The sequence below is a fragment of the Pelodiscus sinensis genome, chromosome 2, assembly GCF_049634645.1.
Source record: "Pelodiscus sinensis isolate JC-2024 chromosome 2, ASM4963464v1, whole genome shotgun sequence".
Classification (NCBI taxonomy): Eukaryota; Metazoa; Chordata; order Testudines; family Trionychidae; genus Pelodiscus; species Pelodiscus sinensis.
The window spans coordinates 110,196,930-110,218,103 of record NC_134712.1 but is presented as its reverse complement, the minus strand read 5'-3'; the positions used below and the strand labels follow the sequence as shown (position 1 = coordinate 110,218,103).

General features: G+C 42.4%; 1 protein-coding gene across 5 annotated transcripts in view; it reads right to left on the bottom strand.

Moving 5' to 3' along the window:
- Positions 1 to 1,549: 1,549 nt before the first annotated feature.
- NEDD9 (neural precursor cell expressed, developmentally down-regulated 9) overlaps positions 1,550 to 21,174 on the bottom strand; it is a 153,492-nt gene continuing 133,867 nt past the window's right edge. For all 5 annotated transcript variants that reach the window (XM_075921258.1, XM_075921259.1, XM_075921260.1 and 2 more), the window contains 5 exons: positions 13,270 to 13,371; positions 10,205 to 10,306; positions 8,515 to 9,735; positions 8,016 to 8,105; positions 1,550 to 3,497 (listed from right to left, as the gene is read on the bottom strand). In XM_075921258.1, the coding sequence (XP_075777373.1) occupies positions 2,988 to 3,497; positions 8,016 to 8,105; positions 8,515 to 9,735; positions 10,205 to 10,306; positions 13,270 to 13,371 (2,025 nt within the window). In that variant the 3' untranslated portion in view covers positions 1,550 to 2,987. The remainder of the gene's footprint in view (positions 3,498 to 8,015; positions 8,106 to 8,514; positions 9,736 to 10,204; positions 10,307 to 13,269; positions 13,372 to 21,174) is intronic.

Sequence of the window (21,174 nt, the reverse complement as noted above, 5' to 3'; positions counted from 1 at the left end):
GTATGTAAGAGAGAAGCAAGCCCATTAGCACCAGTAGGGCATAATTTTTGGAAAGGAATTTTTGAGACTGAAAGCCACATAGCCATTTGGGATTTCGAGCCTTTGCCCCAGACATGCAAGACCTGAACCAAAGCTGAATTGCTAAGGCTCCCTCTGCTTGAGGCTGAGGGAATACAGACTGGGAGGAGTGGCTTTTCAGCATCCCACATGGCCTGAAGCATAGATGTTGGATTCAGGGGGCAGGGATAGAATTGGGCATGAGATGAAATGAATCCTAGAGTCGCATTGATGGGTACGATAACAAGATAGTATTAAGCTGAGAGGACACGTCCTCTCTCTCTGATGATACTTGTTCCACAGAACATTGCTACACATCAACAGTCTCAGGGGAAGGATAAACAGAGGTTCCATGAGTGAGATAGGGAAGTGACTAAATGGGTCCTTAAATATTGTGCATCCATTAACCAGGAACCCTGCAGGGAGATATCAGCAGCCTAGCACTGTTTCCAAAATCAATGGGGCATGGTAGTTGCTGTTGACCAACTGTGCAGGCTGTGGACCAATTGCGCAGGCACCAACTTCCTCTGGACTTCTTTCTTCACCTCCCAAATCTCCACACTGGTTACTCAGACAAAACCAGCCTAGCTGGGTTTTCCACAGACAATTTGAATGTCGTCCTACAGAGAGTGATCGCTACAAGCCAAATTCCCTTAAACCCTCTCTAGCTAGTGTTTGCCACCTTGACCTCAGCTGGTTTGAATGCAGTTTCAGCGATTCCCTTAGTGCAGGGAGACATTTCTGTGGATGCACTCTGTCTCCCAAGAACTTTAGCAGTATTTAGCTGGAACATTTGATTCCACAGTTCACAGAGAATTGCAACGAAGGAATAAAACCAATTAACATGGAAACGTTTTTTTTTTTTAAAAAAAAGCCTTTGTGTATTTAATGTTTTTAAAAATACTCTACAAGATAACACATAAACAATAATGTAAGTTTGTCACAAATGAATCCCCCTTCTGAACACTCAAAAGCTATTGACACGTCTACATAGAAAACATCACAATAGAAAAATGGAGAAAAAGGTAGAAAAATCCTAAACAACACAAGCACGAAGCAGGTACAAGTGGTTTCTTTGGTACTTTTTAGCAATCCTATTTTGTTTATAAGGGGTAACTATTCTTCTCCTCTTATAAAAGTGAGGAGATCTTTAAATATTATATCTAATGCAAGTGCTGGGTATGATTCTGTTGCTACTGAAATCTCTCTGAACTCTCACTGGCTTTAATGGGAGCCGGTTTGAGCCCTCTGGAAACAACATTATGGTGACTTTCAACGGTGAGCAGACTTTGCTCTGGGATAATATATTTGGAAAGATTAACTTCATTTGCTGGTTAACCAATTCTGTTATCCAAGATAAACAAATGTGCTGCAATGAGGCATGCACTGGAGAACGAGTTTAGACATAAGCTGGAACAAAAATACCAGACGTCCTTTTGTGAAGAAAGACTTTACGTAAGTGCCTCCTGCCTTGGTATTTTACATGGTGTGATTTTTGTGTTTACACAAAAATCCAGCCTGGTCTTGTATGCAAACACTCAGCATACAGAAAGACTTGGGATAAAAGCCAGAATTATCACAAAGAAGTGGGTAACGATATTTTTCTTTTAAATCATAAGTACATTCAGCGTCACCTGTACTTCATTCCCTTAATCCTGATTGCCACTGTTCCAGTTAGGAGTGGCCACGTAATGTGAACTGTGGCCAAGTTACTGTGTCTGCTACATATGGAATTACCCCTTTTGAAACAGGGTGTTGCTTTGGTGACAGTGTAGCTCTGGAAACTTAATGGTGTGTCCCTAGGCCAGGAAGGATAACTTGGAACAAGTCTAAAGTTTGAGTGAAGTTCAGAGCTATAAAAGTGCAAATGATTCACAAGAATTTGCCATAGAAATAAGTGCTATTTTCTCTTCTTAAATTACAGGCCTTCTAATTGAGATGTTCCAAAATTGATGGCAAATTAAGTCTTTTCATGTGGAATTATGATGCTATGCATTCTCATTAATCCTGATCTTCTAAGGTGTTGTGTACCTTCAGATTCCACTGATGTCAGCAAGATTTAGGGACATTCAGCAACTCTCAGAGTAAGTCCCTAGGTCTGAAAAAAAATTACAACTTTAAAGTCTGACATATAATTATTTGCAAAATGCAAGGGAAGGTGGGAAAAACATACGTGAATTTGTATGGCTGGGAATTCTGCCAAGTTTCTGAAATGTTGTGTGGCATCAAGAAATTATTTTTAAATATATACAATCCTCCCTGTTCTTTGTGAGGGGGATCTATATATTATGCTGTATGTGGATGGTTTTTGCCCCGCTGGTTTGAGCCTTGATTTATTGCCTGTTAACTTAAATATATACACTGTTCCACATCAGTGACTCCTGTAGTATGCAAGATAAAATCAAGGATACCATTTTTTACATAATTAATTCAAATCAAGTAGGTTTGAGGAAGGGATTAGGGTTCCATTAGAACGATTACATCTACACCATGAATTGCTACAAATAGATTTGGCAGCTTTGTCCATGTGCCACATTTACGTGGAAGCAAAATACACACTATGCTCCCCCCCAAAGAGAGTGCAGCATCCAATTGATGGATAGGTTGAAAACCAGACAGTATATACAGTGATATGCATCACTTAACTGAGGCATACCTTTAAGGTGCTTGAATAACGGTATCTTATGGAATGTAGCAACATATACATATATGGAGTGTATACATATATATATGTATATTAAAAAACATAATAGGGAAACAGATATACCCCTAGATTCCTGAATTTTAGATTTTCTAATCCATAAAAATGTATTTAAAATATTTCATATAAAACATCTACAAAAATTATGATATTTACATAAAATAGGACATGCTTCCAGTTTTTTTAAATAATTTTTACTGTCCATGGAATGGATTCCATTTTGTCCATTTCAGAATGATGCCATCTGTACTAGAGAGAGTTTAAATAGTCGGGCCTGATGGGACAGCTCTGTTACTCGGTCGACCATCTCCTGCAGTGCAGCCGGGGCGGGATAATACAAAGCAGCCATCTTGGTTGCCCTAACAATGTTCTTTAGCAATTCACACAGCTGGTTGCTGGAGTTCATCACTTTGCTGCGGATATCCTGAGTAGTCACCTGCCTTGTGAGTGTGTCCCCAATGAACACCAGTTTGTGAGCACTTAAAATGACAAACTTGCTGTGAGCGACAAAGATCCGTGGCGGCTGAGCGGCACTGACACAGTTAAAAAAGGCATCAGTGGCATTCAGGAGAGAAATGAAATGAGTCTCGCACTGGTCAGAATAAAAGAAGAGCAGCTCTCTGTCCTGAGAGCTCATAGAGCTGTTTGGAGTTTGAAGACTCTGAGGTGGCTTCCATTTTGAGATGTCGTTTTCCACAGGCTTTGTGATCTCTTGCTCCAGTTGCTGGAACTGATTGATCTGAAAGGCAAAGAGAAGAGACTATCAACATATCACATCATCCTTGTTATAATTCACAAACTTACCTTGCCTTTGATAAATGCAAATACATTTCACTCTGATTTCTTATTAGCCTGTAAAGTTCAGTTTCTAAATACCATCCCCAGAATATGTACATGATTTGGTCTGGGTATGTTACTCACTACTGACTTTGCAGCTCACCCAGATGAGGGCCAATTAATTCTTTATATCAGAATATACCATCATGTATATACGTTTATGCCATATATAGAAACTTTTTGAAGAGCTTTAAAAATTTACTAGGACATTTTTGTACCCCACTTCATATAAAAGCAGGTGCTTTATTTACCATAAGTCCAATTACACAGAGCCAGAAAAGACATAATCTAAAATAGCTGAGCTATATCTAATAGCTAACGGTTTTAAGACCTGATATATGGGGACATAACAGACTCAGAAACAGTTGCTGTCCATCTAACTCCATGGTGTCCAACCAGTTCAGAAGCAGTAGCCACTATAGTGGCTACTCCTATAGGGTATTTCTACATTAGCCCCCTAGATCGATCTACGGAGGCTAATGAGGGCAACCGGAATTGCAAATCAAGCCCGGGATTTAAATATCCCGTGCTTGATTTGCATGTTCCCGGCCGGTCGCCATTTTAGAAATTGACTAGCCCGAAGTAACTGCCCACATCTACACGTGGCAGTGAAACGGGATTCTAGAATAAAGCCCCTAAATCGAATTAGGTGGTAAACCTCATTCCACAAGGTTGGAGAGAGGTTACTAGCGGAGTTCCTCAGGGATCAGTTCTGGGACCATTATTATTTAATCTTTTTATTACTGACCTCGGCACTAAAAGTGGGATTGTGCTAATTAAGTTTGTGGATGACACAAAGTTGGGAGGTATTGCCAATTCAGAAAAGGATCGGGATATCATACAGGAAGATCGGGATGATCCTGTATATTGGAGTAATAGTAATAGGATGAAATTTAATAGTGAGAAGTGTAAGGTTATGCATTTAGGGATTAATAACAAGAATTTTAGTTCTAAGCTGGGGACACATCAGTTAGAAGTAACGGAAGAAGAGAAGGACCTCGGAGTCCTGGTTGATCACAGGATGACTATGAGCCACCATTGTGACATGGCTGTGAAAAAGGCTAATACGGTCTTGGGATGCATTAGGCGAGGTATTTCCAGTAGGGATAAGGAGGTGTTAGTGGCGTTATACAAGGCATTGGTGAGACCTCATTTGGAATACTTTGTGCAGTTCTGGTCTCCCATGTTTAAGAAGGATGAATTCAAACTGGAACAGGTACAAAGAAGGGACACTAGGATGATCCGAGGAATGGAAAACCTGTCTTATGAAAGGAGACTCAAGGAACTTGGCTTGTTTACCTTAACCAAAAGAAGGCTGAGGGGAGATATGATTGCTCTCTTTAAATATATTAGAGGGATAAATGCCAGTGAGGGAGAGGAATTATTTAAGCTCAATACCAATGTGGACACAAGAACAAATGGATATAAGCTGGCTATTAGGAAGTTTAGACTCGAAATTAGGCAAAGGTTTCTAACCATCAGAGGAGTGAAGTTCAGGAACAGCCTTCCAAGGGAAGTAGTGGGGGCAAAAGACCTATCTGGCTTCAAGATAAAGCTAGATGGGTTTATGAAGGGAATGGTTTGATGAGGTAACATGATTTTGGCAATTAATTGACCTTCCACTATCAGTGGTAAGTAGGCCAATGGTGGGAAGACAAGAGTTGCTATAGAGAACTTTTTTCTGGGTGTCTGGCTGGTGAGTCTTTCCCACATGCTCAGGGTTCAGCTGATCGCCGTATTTAGGGTTGGGAAGGAATTTTCCTCCAGGGTATGATTGGCAGAGGCCCTGGAGGTTTTTTGCCTTCCTCTGTATCATGGGGCACGGGTCACTAGCGGGAGGATTCTCTGCATCTTGGGGTCTTTGAACCATCGTTTCAAGGACTTCAATATCTGAGATATAGGTGAGAGGATTATTCTAGCAGTGGGTGGGTGAGATTCTGTGGCCTGCATTGTGCAGGGGGTTGGACTGGATGATCAAAATAGTCCCTTCTGACCTTAAAGTCTATGAGTCTTACCAATGTTAGGACGCCTATATTATACATCTGGGCTGTGTCTAGACTGGCCAGTTTTTCCGGAAAATCATCCACTTTTCCGGAAAAACTTGCCAGCTGTCTACACTGGCCGCTTAAATTTCCGCAAAAGCACTGACTTCCTACTGTAAGAAATCAGTGCTTCTTGCGGAAATACTATTCTGCTCCCATTCAGGCAAAAGTCCCTTTTGCACAAAGCTTTTGAGCAAAAGGGTCAGTGTAGACAACTCAGATTTGTTTTCCGCAAAAAAGCCCCGATCGCGAAAATGGAAATCGGGGCTTTTTTGTGGAAAAGTGCGTCTAGATTGGCACGGACACTTTTCCACAAAAAATGCTTTTGCGGAAAAGCATCCGTGCCAATCTAGACGCTCTTTTCCAAAAATGCTTTTAACGGAAAAGTTTTCCGTTAAAAGCATTTCCGGAAAATCATGCCAATCTAGACACAGCCCTGGAGTATTATTGGTTTCTAAACTTGCTAATATTTTATGTTTATGAAAACTGTAAATTTATGTCAGCATGTTGGTGAGTTTCTATTACTATGACAGTGTTACAATTTTATTTCCTGATCTTTTTAGTGTTTAAAATCACAACTTTAAAGTTACACTGATTTTTTTTTTAAATTAGTGATGTACATATTTATACAGTGGGTGTGCATTATACTTACGTGTACCCAGTGAGGGCCAGTGCATACATCCTCAGGAGACTAAGGTTCTGTTTCTGCCTCTACCACTGCCTGGCTATGTGACCTTGGAAAAGTCATTTTCCTGCTCTTGTGCCTCTATTTCCCCTCCTATACGAGCTCTGTGGAACAGCTCTTGTCCCTTACTGTGTGTATGTCTAAACTGCCTGCTTCTGTTGGTAGCATCTAAGGTATATATGTGCACAGTCCTGAAGCACAGATAAAAAAACAGTGAATACCATGAGACATGGCTTCAGCAAGTAGAGCAAAGACAGGCCTGAAGGGCCTGGGTATGTACACAAGTGCACACCCAACATGCTCTCGACTTGCCCAACCCATGACTCACTGTCTCCATGGCTATTTTTAGCAGTGTGGAGTCCTGGTGTCTGCTCACTACTGGAGCCTTCTCTTTCCCCTTCTGCAAGGAAAAGTGCTCCTCGCTCCCCCTTGCTGGAGCACTTCCCCACCTCAGGAAAAGATGCCTGCAGCTGGGAGGCAGGCATCTCCCAGTTGCCAGAGCCTTTCCCCTCCACAGGGAAAGACTCTGATGGAGGGAGGCAGCAGGAAAAGAGGCCAGCAGGCGACAGGCAGCTAAGAAAAGCTTGGTCAGTGTGGATGCAATAAGCCCAAGGTGGTTCACCAGGGTTGGCCCCTGTTAGGCTGCCAGCACTTTATTTACCTGTGTATCCACAGGGATGGCCACTTGCAGCTCCCAATGGCCACAGACCAGGTCACTGCTTCCCACAGCTCCCATTGACCAGAATGGCGATCCACAGCCAACAGGAGCCGTAAGTGGCCATACCTGCTGATGCAGAGGAAAATGAAGCCCGTGGCAGCCTGCCAGGGGCTAACCCTGGTAAACTGCATCTGGCCTGCAGGCCACTCATTGCGCACCCCTACCCTCCATGCTACCACTAATGGGGTGTGGCACATGAGTAGCCAATGCAAACACACTGTGCACAGAGGGACTTCTAGGTACATTGTAATAAAAAAGAATTAATCTCTTATACAGACACATTTTGAATGCGCTTTCAAGGGACAGATCTCTTCCCTCCAAAGGAGATATCTCTCAAGTCCACAGGTAAAGCTGCAGTTCTGCTATCTAATGGCAGCCAGGTAATGAACGAGAAGATGGTGCTGATTCCCATGCTATCTCCAAGAGTCTGAAATGACTACTTTGCCATCAAGGTTCTCACCTTCTTTAGTGCCTCCCAGGCTGAAGAAAATGTGCAAGAGAGGATGGTGCAAAACTTGCATGCTAACCACTCTCAAATTTGAGGGGAGAGTGAGTGGATAGCTTTGCCTCGGTTGTTACTATGCTGCCATTACATGGCTGGGACCTGCTCTACGGTAGACCTGGAAGGTCAGCTTAAGGTACGCAACACCAGCTACATAGAATACGTAACTGGAATCAGTTTACCTTAAGCCAAGCTTGGCGCCGTCTCCTCTGTGGAAGGCCAATGGGAACAAACACTCCCATTAGCTTCCCTTACTCCTCACAACTGCGATGAGTACAGATGCCGGCTGGACCTGACCTCAGTGTTCAATGTATGGATCTGTACTAGACTTGCTAGTGTCTAGCTGCGATGAGTGAAGATGTTCCCCGAGAGATGAGCTCCTTTCCTTCTCTTGCATTTGTCTGAGATCTTATGGCACAAAATAGCCTGCCCGCTGCATTCCAAGTCTGACAGCTGTGTTGGACTGGACGTACCTGATGGTGCTCCAGATGCATCTTGTTCTGTTTGATAATGTTTTCTTTTTCCAGAAGCTCTTTCTGTTGCCTTTCAAACTCCTCTTTTCCCTGTTTTGCGCAAGAGGAAAAATAGACCTTGTGTCACATCATAATTCTCTGGAGTTACTAAATGCTCATCAACAGCGTGGTAAACATACCTTCTTCTACTGCCACCTTAATTTGAGGCATACCCACGTGAGGACAAAGAGGAAATAGACCATGTTATGTTAGTGACAGGCTACAGCCATTACATATAGAGCAAACTCGTTTGACTGAATTTTTAAAAACTATACCCAGTGTGCAGTCTGGGCTGAATGAAGTTTCTCGGGCAACCTTTGATGTGCCTCCATTTAAAAAAATCGAGAGTATTTTGGTGTGACCGTCTGCCTTCTGTCTTGCCATGAACAGTTCTTACAGAAAGGAGCATGCGGCAAATCTTAATTTGCACTGAGCAGAATAATATCTCTGGCTCGCTTACCTGTAGGTGAACATAATCATAATCATCCATCCAGCTCTTCTCAGAGCCCTCGCTAGTGGTACTAGGGGGATGCTGGTCTTTGCTCAGAAGTGGGGGCAAAGAACTTAAGTGGTCCACCGTTTTCTGTCCGTGATGTAACAGCTGATTCTGAGGGCTGTGGTATGCATAGTCAGTTGTGTTCATAATGTTCTCCGAAACATTCTTTAAACGCGAGTTGCCTGAGGCCTTTTTGAATAGCATCTCTGCATTGATGCTAATGGTGGTGGTCAGTTGCTTGGCATCATCTGGGACTGTCCTTGCCACCATCACAAATCGGTCTAGATCATCCCACTTGTTTTGGGGTTTGTTGACTGCCAGGATGTTCAATGACCAGCTGTAGCTACTCAGGTCATGGCTGGTCTGAGTTAAGATCTGGTGAGAATCCTCCAGTCTCTGCAGCTCCCTTCTCATTTTGTTATAGAGACTGATCTCTGAGAGACAGGAAGCATTGACTGTGGCTCCTTTCGCAAACTGAAGATACTCCCCCAATGACTGCTCCGCTTTTTCCACAGTAGTGTGGATTTCATTGATATTTTTCTCCATGTACCCATAAGACCGCCAGTCTGTGTTAACAAAGGCCATGAGCTTAGAGACCACTGTCTCCACTGTCTGCTGAAGCCAATAAAGTCTCTCTATCGCTGTGTCTGGATCCAGTATTAATCGCTTGTCCTGAGAAGTCGAGGCTGAAAAAGAAGACTCCTTTGAAGTTGTGGAAGATGTAGACATGTTACTCCTGGTGCTTCCTGTGCTGGAGAAAGACAGTCTATTTATCCCATCTGTCACATCTTTCAGTCCTTTAGTGTCTTGTATAGTCTGCGGGGGCACATCATACACACCTTCACTTCCCTCTGTATTTGGACTCTTGCTGAATCCTGCCTGCTGTCCAGGAAGTGGAACTCCACGCGGAGTATCATACACATCCTTTTGAGGAGCAATCTGCTGACCAAGAAATTGATTTTGATGGCTCACTGGAATGTCATACAGGCCGTGTTTGCCTGACATTAAATCAGTAGGTAGAGGGATGTCAGTGATACATTTCTTGCTGAGTTCTTTTGTAGTGGAAGGAGGGATGTCGTATACGCCTTCTAGTCTTGCATTATGGGTCACTGAAGGAGGAAAATCCAGCAAGTTTTCCCTCAGTTCTGTATCCTCTCTGCATGCCGATGCAGGGATGTCATAGATCTGATGGGCAAAAAAGCAAGCCATGAGCGCAAAGGTAAAATAGCAAAGACATCTTCCATGGAACTAGCATTAACATTCAGGAGCAAAGTGAAGCCAGGAGAGAATCCTGGCCTCAGTAAAGTCAATGTAAGATTTGCCACTGACTTCAATGGGGCCAGATTTTCCTCCTGGATTTCATAAAGTCACAGTTTTCTTACTAATTACACAATGTTTGTCTTGATGGAAATGAACAAACCTTTTAAACGTAGAGGGAAAAATGTAGCTTTAGCTCTAATTTATAGTTACCCCCTATGTGAGGTTAGTAATTATGTTACAAAGTTTTAATATATGTGTTAAAAGCCTAAGGGCATGTTTAACGTACTAGAATTCAATATCCTTCTTCCGTATAATGTACACTTTTATGTCTAAACTCGTCTTCACTCTGACATGAAAACACATGTATGATCTACTGAAATTGCATTAGACTTACCCCCTTTATAGGTGGCACATCATACACCCCTTGAGCTCTTGCCTCTCCCGTTGGGACTGAATGCACAGGCCCCTTAACCGATGCTGGGGGGACGTCGTATATCTACCGAGAGAACAAATCGGTTACAGAAAGCCGAGCAGTCCCAGGATAGCTGTGATTTCAGAGGAGTTCTATTTTTAAATAGAAGGACAAAGGGGAGCAAGGGCTTTTGCTTTTCTGAACGTGGAGGCTGGCGGGCAGATACTAAGAGATGAAATATGTTTTTGATCGCTCCTTTAAGGGGACTATGGGTTGGGCAGATGAAGTTTCATGGGAAATGCTTTATCTGAATTCCAGTCTCAAAGTTGAAGCAAGATCTGCACATAGGACCCCCTCATCCCTTTCTTATTTACAGATGCAAAGGGGATGGAATCCTGACAGAGCTCTGCTGGGGGGCCAGGTGGGAGAAAGAAACAGAGGAAGAGAGGTTGCCACAATGGCAGGTACACTTCACAAGACTGGATGTGTGCAGTGTGGGAGGGAGCGGGCCTGGGAGGTAATGGTGGGTACAGGGTTGCCACCTGTCTAGGCTTTCCCAGGATCATTCCTTTTTTTTGAGCCAGCTGTCCCGGGAAATGTGGAAGGACGTGCTATATATGCTGCCAGCTGTTCAGCTTTGGGCACTCAGGGTCATTCTTGATATTCTGGGTTTTTATATCTCCGGGATGGCAATGGTGGGTGGGGTAACTGCTCTCTGTGGCATCATTGTCTCTCATTCCCCAAACCTTTGAGTTTTAATGTTTCACCATATCAGCATTCAGCACCCTTTGCCAGCCTCAGTGATGTGGGACCACCCTACTGAGAAGGTTGCAGGGAGCAGACTAGTTAAGTGTACTACATGGTGTGGCAGGTGCTGCAATACAGTGGATTCTCCCTCCCTAATTTGATGTGTTGCCTTCTCTGGTGGTGCCTTGCGAGGATGGGCAGCAGAAACAAGGGGTGGGGAGAAGAAGGCGAGACTCCTCCTGTGGCTCTCAGGCCGTGCCCCATCTCTTTGTCCAGCAGGCAAGGGATCTCAGAGAAGAAGCGAGCTAATGAATTAACAAGCTTTTTGGGTAGACGCGGTCTGAAAAGGGAATGAGCAGCATGGCCCCCAAAGAAGGGGCGGAGACTAGGAAGTGGATCAGGCCCTGGCCTTATGGGTTCTTCAAGATGATGGGAGGAGATGCCACTTCCTGCTGTGAGAAGTGTGCTAGCTCAGCTTACCCCTCAAACTCTGCCCCCTTCCCTCCCCAGTAAAAAACACGGCCATCTCCTAGGCTTGCTGTCTCTGCTTCTTAGAGTGGTGCATGGCTCAGGGCTGTCAATTCAAAAAGGACCTTGGCAAGAGTCCAGATTTGGACCAAAAAAGTCGAGTCGAAAGGGGACTTATACAATGTCTGCTCAGCATTACTGACTGGACACCAAAAGTCAGATTACCACAGTCACTGTGATGCACCTTTGCCACTGACAAGGCAGGAAGAGCAGCTGCGGCTGGAGGAGGAGGGATCCTGATGGTGCACAGCACATGAGGAGCAGGGCTGCAGCTGGACTTGCAGCTCATGATGGCCCATCCTTACTTCTCAGCCTTCCAGGGCCCTGTGTCTCTCCGGCTCCTCACTCCAGGGTCAGACAACCTTCCTGCCGCCTCACTGTCACCTGACTGGGCACTCCATGTCAGTGCTTCCCATCCTGGCTCTGCAAACAGCAGGGAGGGAGTGACTAGGGTGCCTGTAGCATTTGGTTTTGAAAAAATAGAAAGTTGGCAACTCTAGGGCAGGGGCAATGGAGTCTTGCAGAAAGGAAGGGCCAGCCTGAATTAAACTTTTTAGTAGAGCCCTGCAAATCCATGGAGATGTGGATATCCGTGGCTCATCTTTGTGGATACAAATGCGGATACAACTGTTGTGTTGGTACAGGGCTCTATTTATTAGGGACAGCTGGTGTTATGTTAATTTTATTGGGGGAGAGGTGGAGAAGAGCCCTGGCCCTGAATTAATTTTTATGGGACATCTAGAATTAATGTTATTATGGGAACCCTAATCAGGAACCACTCCCTCCCCTCCAAATCTGCCTTCCACTTGCATGGGTTGACTCCACTTCTCTCTCCAAACTCCCATGTCTTCAAGCTGCCTGGGTTATTATTTCACAACATCTGTTTAAAGAATTCATACAGCAAACACTCTCATCTGTCCATTAGGCATGACGATGTGCAGCAGAACTCAGGCGTTCCATATTTTGGTCATTTGTGTGACTCTGGTTCTTTGGTAGTTTTCTATATCCTTGAAATTCATAAGTGATGGGGGCCAACTCCCCCGTTTGTTCATGGGAGTAGGGGTACAATCCAGTGTCAGGAAAAGAATCTTGCAGACACTTGGTCAGAACAATCTTCTCCATGGAAGTAGCTAGTGCAGGGGACAACTGTGCCCCTACTGAGTAAACTAGTGCCAACTGTGCAATAACAGAAGGTGAAAACATTTCCTTTGCAACATATTTACTCTGCTTGAGTACTGTGTCTGACCAAAACAATAACTCCTAGCCCTTGGCAAGTATATGTGATTTTGATGTTTGTGTACTGCCAGATCTTAACATCCAATGCATTTTGTGCACAAGGAAATAGAGAAGGACACCTCACCAGACACCTAGTATGCACTAGAAGCACTACATTAGCAAACCTGCATTAATGCAGCTGCACAGCAGTAGCACATCTGGTAAAGATGCTCTAGGCAGCTGAGATAGAGTTCTCTTATCAGTATAATTACACCGCCTCCACGAGGGGTGGTAGCAATGTAAGCGGGAGAGTGTCTCAAATCAGCATTGATGCTTGAGTGGGTGTAACTTGAGTTATTCGGGTGGGGGTGACATTTTTACATCCCTGTTTATAATTTTAACAAATTATTTTGACATAAGCCATAGGGTAGACTTATGCCAATTGACAAAATGTTTTCATTTAGGAATGAAATAATGTCTCCTGCACTTCAACTTCAGATAAAATGGCAAGACTTTTTGTAGCTTTTCAGTATTATAACAGTTTTATTGGTACGTACCCCTTGGGAAGGACGAACTGGAGGGATATCATAGGTATCTTTCTGATATTTGGAAGGGAACTCATAAGCATAAGCTTGTCCTGTCCTGATTGGAGTTACTACCTGTAGGTTAAAAGAGAAGGAGATGAAAACAAAATTTCTCAAGGCTCTTAGCATGGGCTGTCTTAATTTGATACGATCCTCTACACAAACATCACAGTGCTATCAACTCCTACACTTTTTATCTGGCAATTTTATTAATGAACATCCATAGAGACAGATGTATTTTTAGAAGTGTATTCCAAAACTACCCTTACTGGTTACAATGAGATTATTATTTCTTCCACGAGCAGCTCTACTCCTGCTATAAAACTCTTCTGTAGTAATTATTTACTAAGGAGTCGAGTAACCTCATCTGGTTCGCCTTTCCTTTCTGAGTCAGGCTCTATGTACCTAATCTCTATCCTCAGAAATACTTAGGTACCAACAGGTTACAATGGGAATTAGATGCCTAAATACCTTGGAGGATCTGGACCTAAAGTCCTAATCTCTCAACCCTTACTAAAGTAAATATCCCAGAAAAACGTAAAAAACAACAAACAGTCTTGCAGCACCTTTAAGACTTACAAAACATATAGGTGGTATCTTGAGCTTTCTTGGGCACAACCTACTTCTTCAGATGAATGGACAAATGAAAGTAATGGCCCAATGACTTTGCCAGGACTGCATGTGTGAAGTTCTCGACAATGGAGCATTTGTTGTGGCTGTGAAGTTCCTTTAAATGGAAGGTGCTACATTCAACCTGCTAAAGCAGGAAATTTACTCTTGGGGTTTATGTGTAATTAGTCCACATTAGCAGCCAACAGACTGGAAAGTATAAGCAGTTCTTGCAACTACACTATGTGACAAAACAGTAATGGTGAGAATTTACATTGCTTGTGTTTTCTAAATCCTAAACTGCCACCACTTATTTCAAATAAAATGTTGTTAAAAATTAAATACATCACATCAGAGAGAACCATCTGCATCAGAAAGTTCAATGTACAGTAGTTTGGTTTAAAAGAAATGATACATAACCTCCAAAAACTGTATTTATAGTGGAAACATTGATATACTGAAAATTCTGTCCTTGCTCGAGTAAAGAAATATACAGTAGAATAAAGACACACAAAGACAGAATGTCATAGGATTGTACAAGAAGTGGTTTCAGGTTCAGCTGAGGAAAATCGTGAACAAGAGTTACTTAATTTTCCTTGTGACTATGTACAAGCCATTAAATAGAGTTTTTGAGCGCACTGTTGGTAAAGACCACACAACACTTTTTGAAGAAGTCTGTCTCCGCATCCTGGCCAAACTCCACTGTGAATTTTGCCTAAGCAAGGATTGCAGGACTGAGTCTCTGATATTCATGCTCTGCATATCTCTATTCTCCCTGCAAATTCAGTGGACTACACTGTTCTTCTTCACTTCCAGTCTTTATGTGTTTGGGAGCATTTGACTGTACCATTAAACAGCTGTTGAATTCCTCGGTAGAGGTGGCTGATGTCATTCCTGGTTTGTCTAGGCCAGATTCAAACTGATGCAAAGAAGTTAAGATGCCCTGGGAAGATAAGGAATGGTATTCACTTCCCGGGGAGTGCAGGGAGAGGTGGTGGTTTTGGTAAATTGGTACTTATACAGTGCCCTTACCTGGGTTTCTGCCAGAGGATGGGAGAGGGCTGGAACAGTTTAAGTTTACATTGGAGCTCTGATTTCCCACTTATGATGCCAAGCTGATATTTAAAAAAGGTGCAATTTATAGGTTCCATAGAAATTAATCTAAAAATTTATAAACTTTAATACAATAGGATCTATAGAATTCTCCATTACCTTTTATAGGATGATTAAACAGGAAACCTATGAGAAATTATAATTTGCCATTAATTTCTGCCTTTTTTCATAAAGGATCACCTTGACCATTTCCTCTGGCCAAATTTATATATTTCTGGAGTTGTACTGTCTGCCTGTGGACTCCAAGGGGAGTGGGGTAGGAGGAATAGCTAATCACCCTTTCTCCGTGTGGTTTTTCTGTCAGCAGGGGATGGCAGAGCAGCTCCTGAAGTGAATCTGGCCAGCATATATAGTCTGTAATGTGTTTTGGGATCCTTCAGGGTGGAAGGCATGCTATGAATGTAAGACATTATTAGCTTACTTTTATTAGACTGGCAGACGCTGAGTAAAATTCCAACTGTGGTACCAAAAACCAGTCAAAGACAGGAATGAATGTAATGCAAATACAATGAACCTCATCTGGCCTACCAATAGGTTTACATAGTAATGCTGAGCACCATAATGTAAAAGAGATACCTTGGAGTCAAAGGACTTGCTTTTAAGAATGTTTACTCAGTATCCTTTCCAGGGGTTTCTAAATTGCAGTGATTCTTTTGCATTAATAATAAGCCCCCAGGGTTTCACCAGCAATCCTCCATTAGTGCAGCCATTGCAAATTAGAAACAAAAGGTTGTTCCCTGAGTAGCCATTATCGTTAATCCTTTTCTTTAATGTGAAAACTGTGACGTCAGGCTGGCTGCTTAATAAATTATAGAGAAATGCTCTACTGCAGCCTTGAAGAATTGTAGTGCTCTGGAACTCAGCCAAAGATACCAGTACAGCCCTGGAGAGGCGAGTTGGGGGTGGTGGGTGATTGCTAAATTGTTGAAATCCAAAGTTTCTTAATTGCTTGTTTGCATTAAAGTGCACTGGGAATCTGCCATAGAGCAGTCAAACTGTATTTAAAAGCAGGAATGCTGGATTTCCAGTACTGGTACTCCATAAATGGACTTCATTGATATCAGTGACAGTTTCAGGCACAGAGGGCTTGAAAGATCAAGCCTAAACCTTTGGATTTTATGTGTGGCTATTAACAAACAAAAAGCAATTGTTTTTAACAGCGTTTTTATGTTCTTGAAATTGCATGCCTGAACAGCAATGTATCGGTTTTAATGACATACTTACCCTGTACAGGATGGTATACATAGAACAAAAGCTGTATTACATCTACAAATACTTCTAGGAGACGTTTACCCTCAAAACCATGATCTCTCTCATGCAGCAGAATCTTGCCCATGGAATTATTCTTAAAGCACACCAGAGTGCTCGGATTTCTCAGAAAAGACTGAAATAGTTGACTACTGAAAAAAGATCTTCACCTAAATCCCCCCCCTTTTTTTTTTACCCAATCTAATGCTGTATATAACTATTACATGCATAATCCTATATAACTAAAACTAAACTAGCCTTGTCAAAATGAAATAAGTCAAGTACATTCTGTGATGCAATATCCTTTTTACTGTGTGTGTTTTGTTCCCTTACTGATTCACAAATTCAGATAATCCACAATGGGGAAATAAGGTCTCTCCACAGTGATAAGTGCCTGATTTTCTGAGGGTGGTGGATGCTCGGCGATTTCAGAAAATCAGGCCTTTTATAGTGTGTGAATCGGGACAAAATGAAGGCATCAAAACCACAAATAGTTTTTAAAAATCTTGGCCTAATTGTTTAATCTTTGCTTTGGTTTTTTTTTTAAAGCCAAAACAGTACTCTGTAATCTAATGTTAAACATCTCAGAAGAAAGGAAATGTCAGTATGAGAAAACCTTTCCTCTCTTATCTCTACTCTGGCATGGGGCATTAGCCCTTTCTGGTGTTTAGGAATTTACTTCCTGACAAATATCAATGAACTCTAGGTTGTCTGTCTCTCTCTCTCTCTCTCTCTTTTATTTTTATTTTTTTTTAAAGAATGCCTGTGGTCATCTAGCTTTGAAAAATCCTGCATTTCAAACCAGCAATTTTCCTTGTTTACGCATTAAAAGAAACAGATGGTGAGCCCACAAACCATCTATTCCAACATTCTCAAAACATTGCAACCAGTGAATGCATGCAGAGCAACTAACAGGGACCAGATTTGGCTCTGGTGAAACATGTAGTGAACGTACAGCAAACTCACAGCATTAAAAACAAAGACAATTGAGCTGGAAGTTTGTTCTGTTCTTACTGAGGGCCATGCTCCTCCAAAAGCAATTGCTTGGCCCTTTTCCATGCCAGCTGTGTGTTCTTTACCCAGGAAAAAGAGCTGAATATCCATGTATTTTGTAAAGTATCCAGGCCTAGGGCTCATTAAATCCCTTTTCCTTACACATAAGGGAAAACGCTATATTTCCAGCCTTAAATACTCAGCATTAAAATGGGATAAAGGCTGCAATAATGTTCTTACAATATGTAAAAATAGGCAGATTTTCATGAGTCCTGCAGGTGGAGGTGGATTTTAAAGTGCAGCGGACTTTTCATGGAAAATGTTAAATGTCATTAGGCCAAATTTTATTCTCAATTTCACTTGTGTAAAGCTAGAGTAATTCCACTAACACCAATACAATTATTTTGGATTTCCATTGGCTTGAGCGAGAATGGAATATGGTTTATTAGTAAGATACTTATGCACTATTTTCAGTGCTTTGTCATGGTAGGTGCATATCTTTGCCCTGTTTTACCAGTAAGCAATCAGGCAGGTTAAGTGATTTGACCAAAGTCATTGCAGAGAGCAGAGCTAAAAATAGAACACAGCTGTCCTAATTCCCAGTCTCAGATCTGTAGCACAGATCCCTACTGACTCTTGCAGGTTGGTGATAAAGTAGCAATTCAGCACATATGATCTTCTTTATTTTTAGTCCATCTGGGGCAGAGGAGTAAAGAGTTTTTCATAAAAAATATAACAAAAGGATATTTTTGTTAAGGTTTAACAGCACAACCCTTACTGGTGCTGGTGGGAGAGCTGTACACCTCCTTTCCATCAGGTTAATCTGTGCCTGCTGCTAATTCCCCACTCCTTTGCCCTGGCCCAATCTTCTTTCTATTGAAATCAGCTGGGATTTGCCATTGGCAAAGCCACACTGTAGAGGAAAAACAGAGGATGAAGAGCTTGGTGGTTGTATTAGAAACTCTAAAGTCTTGAAGCAGGAAAGATGGCTAAAAAAGAGTAAGTAAATGAAAGAAAGCATACAACTATCAGTTTGGTCAAGTGCTTTTGTAAATGTGTTCAGAACAAAAACTGCAATTACCCATACAGTGTTTCCCAGATTCTTGGAAGGTTTCATAACAGCTGCTGGTTTTGTTTTGCAAAGTGGAACAAACAATCAAAGAGAATATAGGGAAATTCATGTGAGAACTTGAAATGAATTTGAAATGAAATGGTTTCCCCATTGTCTTTAACTTTTCCTGGGCCTCTGAAGGAAAGAATGACTCAAGTCATCAGGAAAATTCATCTTATTCCATATAGACAGAGAGAGGTGCATCTACTTAATATTTTCTTTTGGGAACTGGTGGCTTATTTGAGCAGCAAGAACACGTTAGAAACTGCTGTCTGAAGATACTAGAGGAACAGAAAAAACTTGCTAATAAAATTCATTTGTTTTTAAAAGCGAACCTAGTCTTTCCTCCCTGAAAGTGTTCATTTTAAAGCAATGTAGCCAGATCTCAAATCACTAACTGAATTACCTGATATTTACCCTCTACTAAACAGTATTCCTTGTCATAATAAATGAACAAAGTAATATATTACAAAGTAACCTTGACTTTGTTTTAACTGTGTGTTTACTTATTAATAATCTACTAGCCTTAGTGACATGACAATCCACCTGTAGTTAAATATACTAGGGGTACTCTTACTTGACTCTGTCTCCTTTCTTGAGTTACTGTAGACTGCATTGTTATACAACATGTTTTCAAAGACACTCTTTAAGTAGAGTTTAACCACAGCTAGTTTTTAAGCCAGCATCACTAATTTACTGATGGTGCCTCTTGTCAGTGGAGAGGCTAGTTAGTCAATGGGCATGAAAACGGAATTACCCATAAAAAGACTGTCATAGTGACAGGGTAGCATGCAGGAAGGAATCATATCAGTTTCTTGTATTGTACAAGAATAATTGTACAAGGGGGTCCTGTGAGGTGCAGGGCAACCTGGAGGATTACCGGGGGACCTGGCCTGCCCCCACATTCACCAGCAGTGGAGGGAGCCATGAGAAGTGGTGCAACCAAGCCCAGGCTGTTTTACTCTGGCATCTCTGAGTTGGGTCACTCTGCTTCATTGCAGTGGTGGGAAGTGGAACATCCCGTCCACTCTGCTCCCCCAAGCAAACCCAACTCCCAGCCATGTTGGGGAGCGCAGGGGGCTGGAGATGGGTGTGTCTGCTTCCCACCACTGTGGGGGAGGGAAGGAGTTGCTGCTGGCACCTGGCCCTGGTAATTCTCTGGGTCATGTCACTCAAGAGAGGGCTTGGGAGAAGGGGTGAAATGGAGGCAGGTGGGATGGGACCTGGGGCAGAGGTGGGGAGGTGCTGACTGTACCTTTCTATAGTGGCTAGGACTAGAACATGGGTATATAGTACTATCAACACCTATTGTAAGGAAAGATTGAATGAATAAAAGCATTTTCCTTTTGGATGGAATATGGTAGTTGCTCCATTGTCTGATGGAAAATTAAGAATGAGATTCTGTAGTTTGTGGCTCTGATTTTTTTTTTAAGTTCCCACATGACTTTTCTTAAAAATAAGCTTCAGATGTTGTGATGAGAGTAGGTAAGAAGAGATGAGGAATGCTACTCCTAACGAACTGTTTGATTTCATGTTACTTCATGCATCCTAAGAAACTCCTGCTTTTCTTCCATTTGTCTATTTGCTCTGCTTAGGTTTCAGTCTTACAAAGACTTAAATGTATGTACAGGCAGTCCCCGGGTTACGTACAAGATAGGGACTGTAGGTTTGTTCTTAAGTTGAATTTGTATGTAAGTCGGAACTGGTACATATTGTAGGGGAAACTCTAGCCAGAGCTCAGTTTTATTCTCCCACACCTCACTTCCCTCAGTCCTTTATTCTCAAGCTGAGGTGTGTGCTGAGAAAAGCTGCTCTGTGTCTCCCTGGTATGCTGGGGGGGGGGGGGGGGGGCGCTAGCTTCGTGTCTCCCTGGTCTGCTGGGGGGAAGCAGCTAGTGCGGGGTTGCCTCACCCCGTTTGTAAGTAGGGATCCGATGTAAGTCGGATCCATGTAACCCGGGGACTGCCTGTACTTTAATTCTGTGCACAGTAAGTTCTAATTACAATAATGCCTAAAGTCAAGCATGTGTTTTGGACCTTGATTCAAATCAAAGAAGAGGGGTGATACAGGTACAGCGACCTGAAACTCACTTGGCCAGCCAAGGTTTTACAACATTGAGCTAAGAAAACTACTTCCCTGTAATTCTCGCTCAGTGACAGATCTGCCAGTTTATTAAGGTATTTTCAACTATGCATTAATCTTCATTTAAATTACCATATATCTTCTTACTAGTTTTTTACATATGAAGTTATTTTAAATGATCTGATTCTCAGCCAGCATAAACTAGCACAGCTCTGCTGACTTGCATGGAGTTATGCTGATTTATACCAGCTGAAGGTCTAGCCTGGAATCTTTCAACTCTGATTTGCGGCAGCTGCTGCTTGGGATTCCAAACATACATAAAATGCAAAGACCCTTTCTGCAGGCTCTGCAGAATGAGCATGAACAGAGAAAAAGGATAATCATTTGTGCCACATTTTCACTGGGAAAAACACATTGCTTTTTATGACTTGATCCTTTCAGGCCCTGCTCCTACGGATGTCAACATAAGGGCCGTCTGCCAACAATATCACTAGCAAAACTCCCACTTCAGTAGGAGCAGGGTTCAGGCAGGCAGTCCTTGATTGTAGGGTTGGCTAGGAAGGAGGTGCTTCTGGGCCCCTGATAAGTTAATTTCTTTTTATAGATACCGATAGAAGGTCAGAACAATATTTCTGAAGATAAATTTGTCACTCAAGGGAGGGTGCTTCTCAGAAGAGGAAACTCATCCAACATTCTTTACATGGGTTTAATTCTCTCCCTCT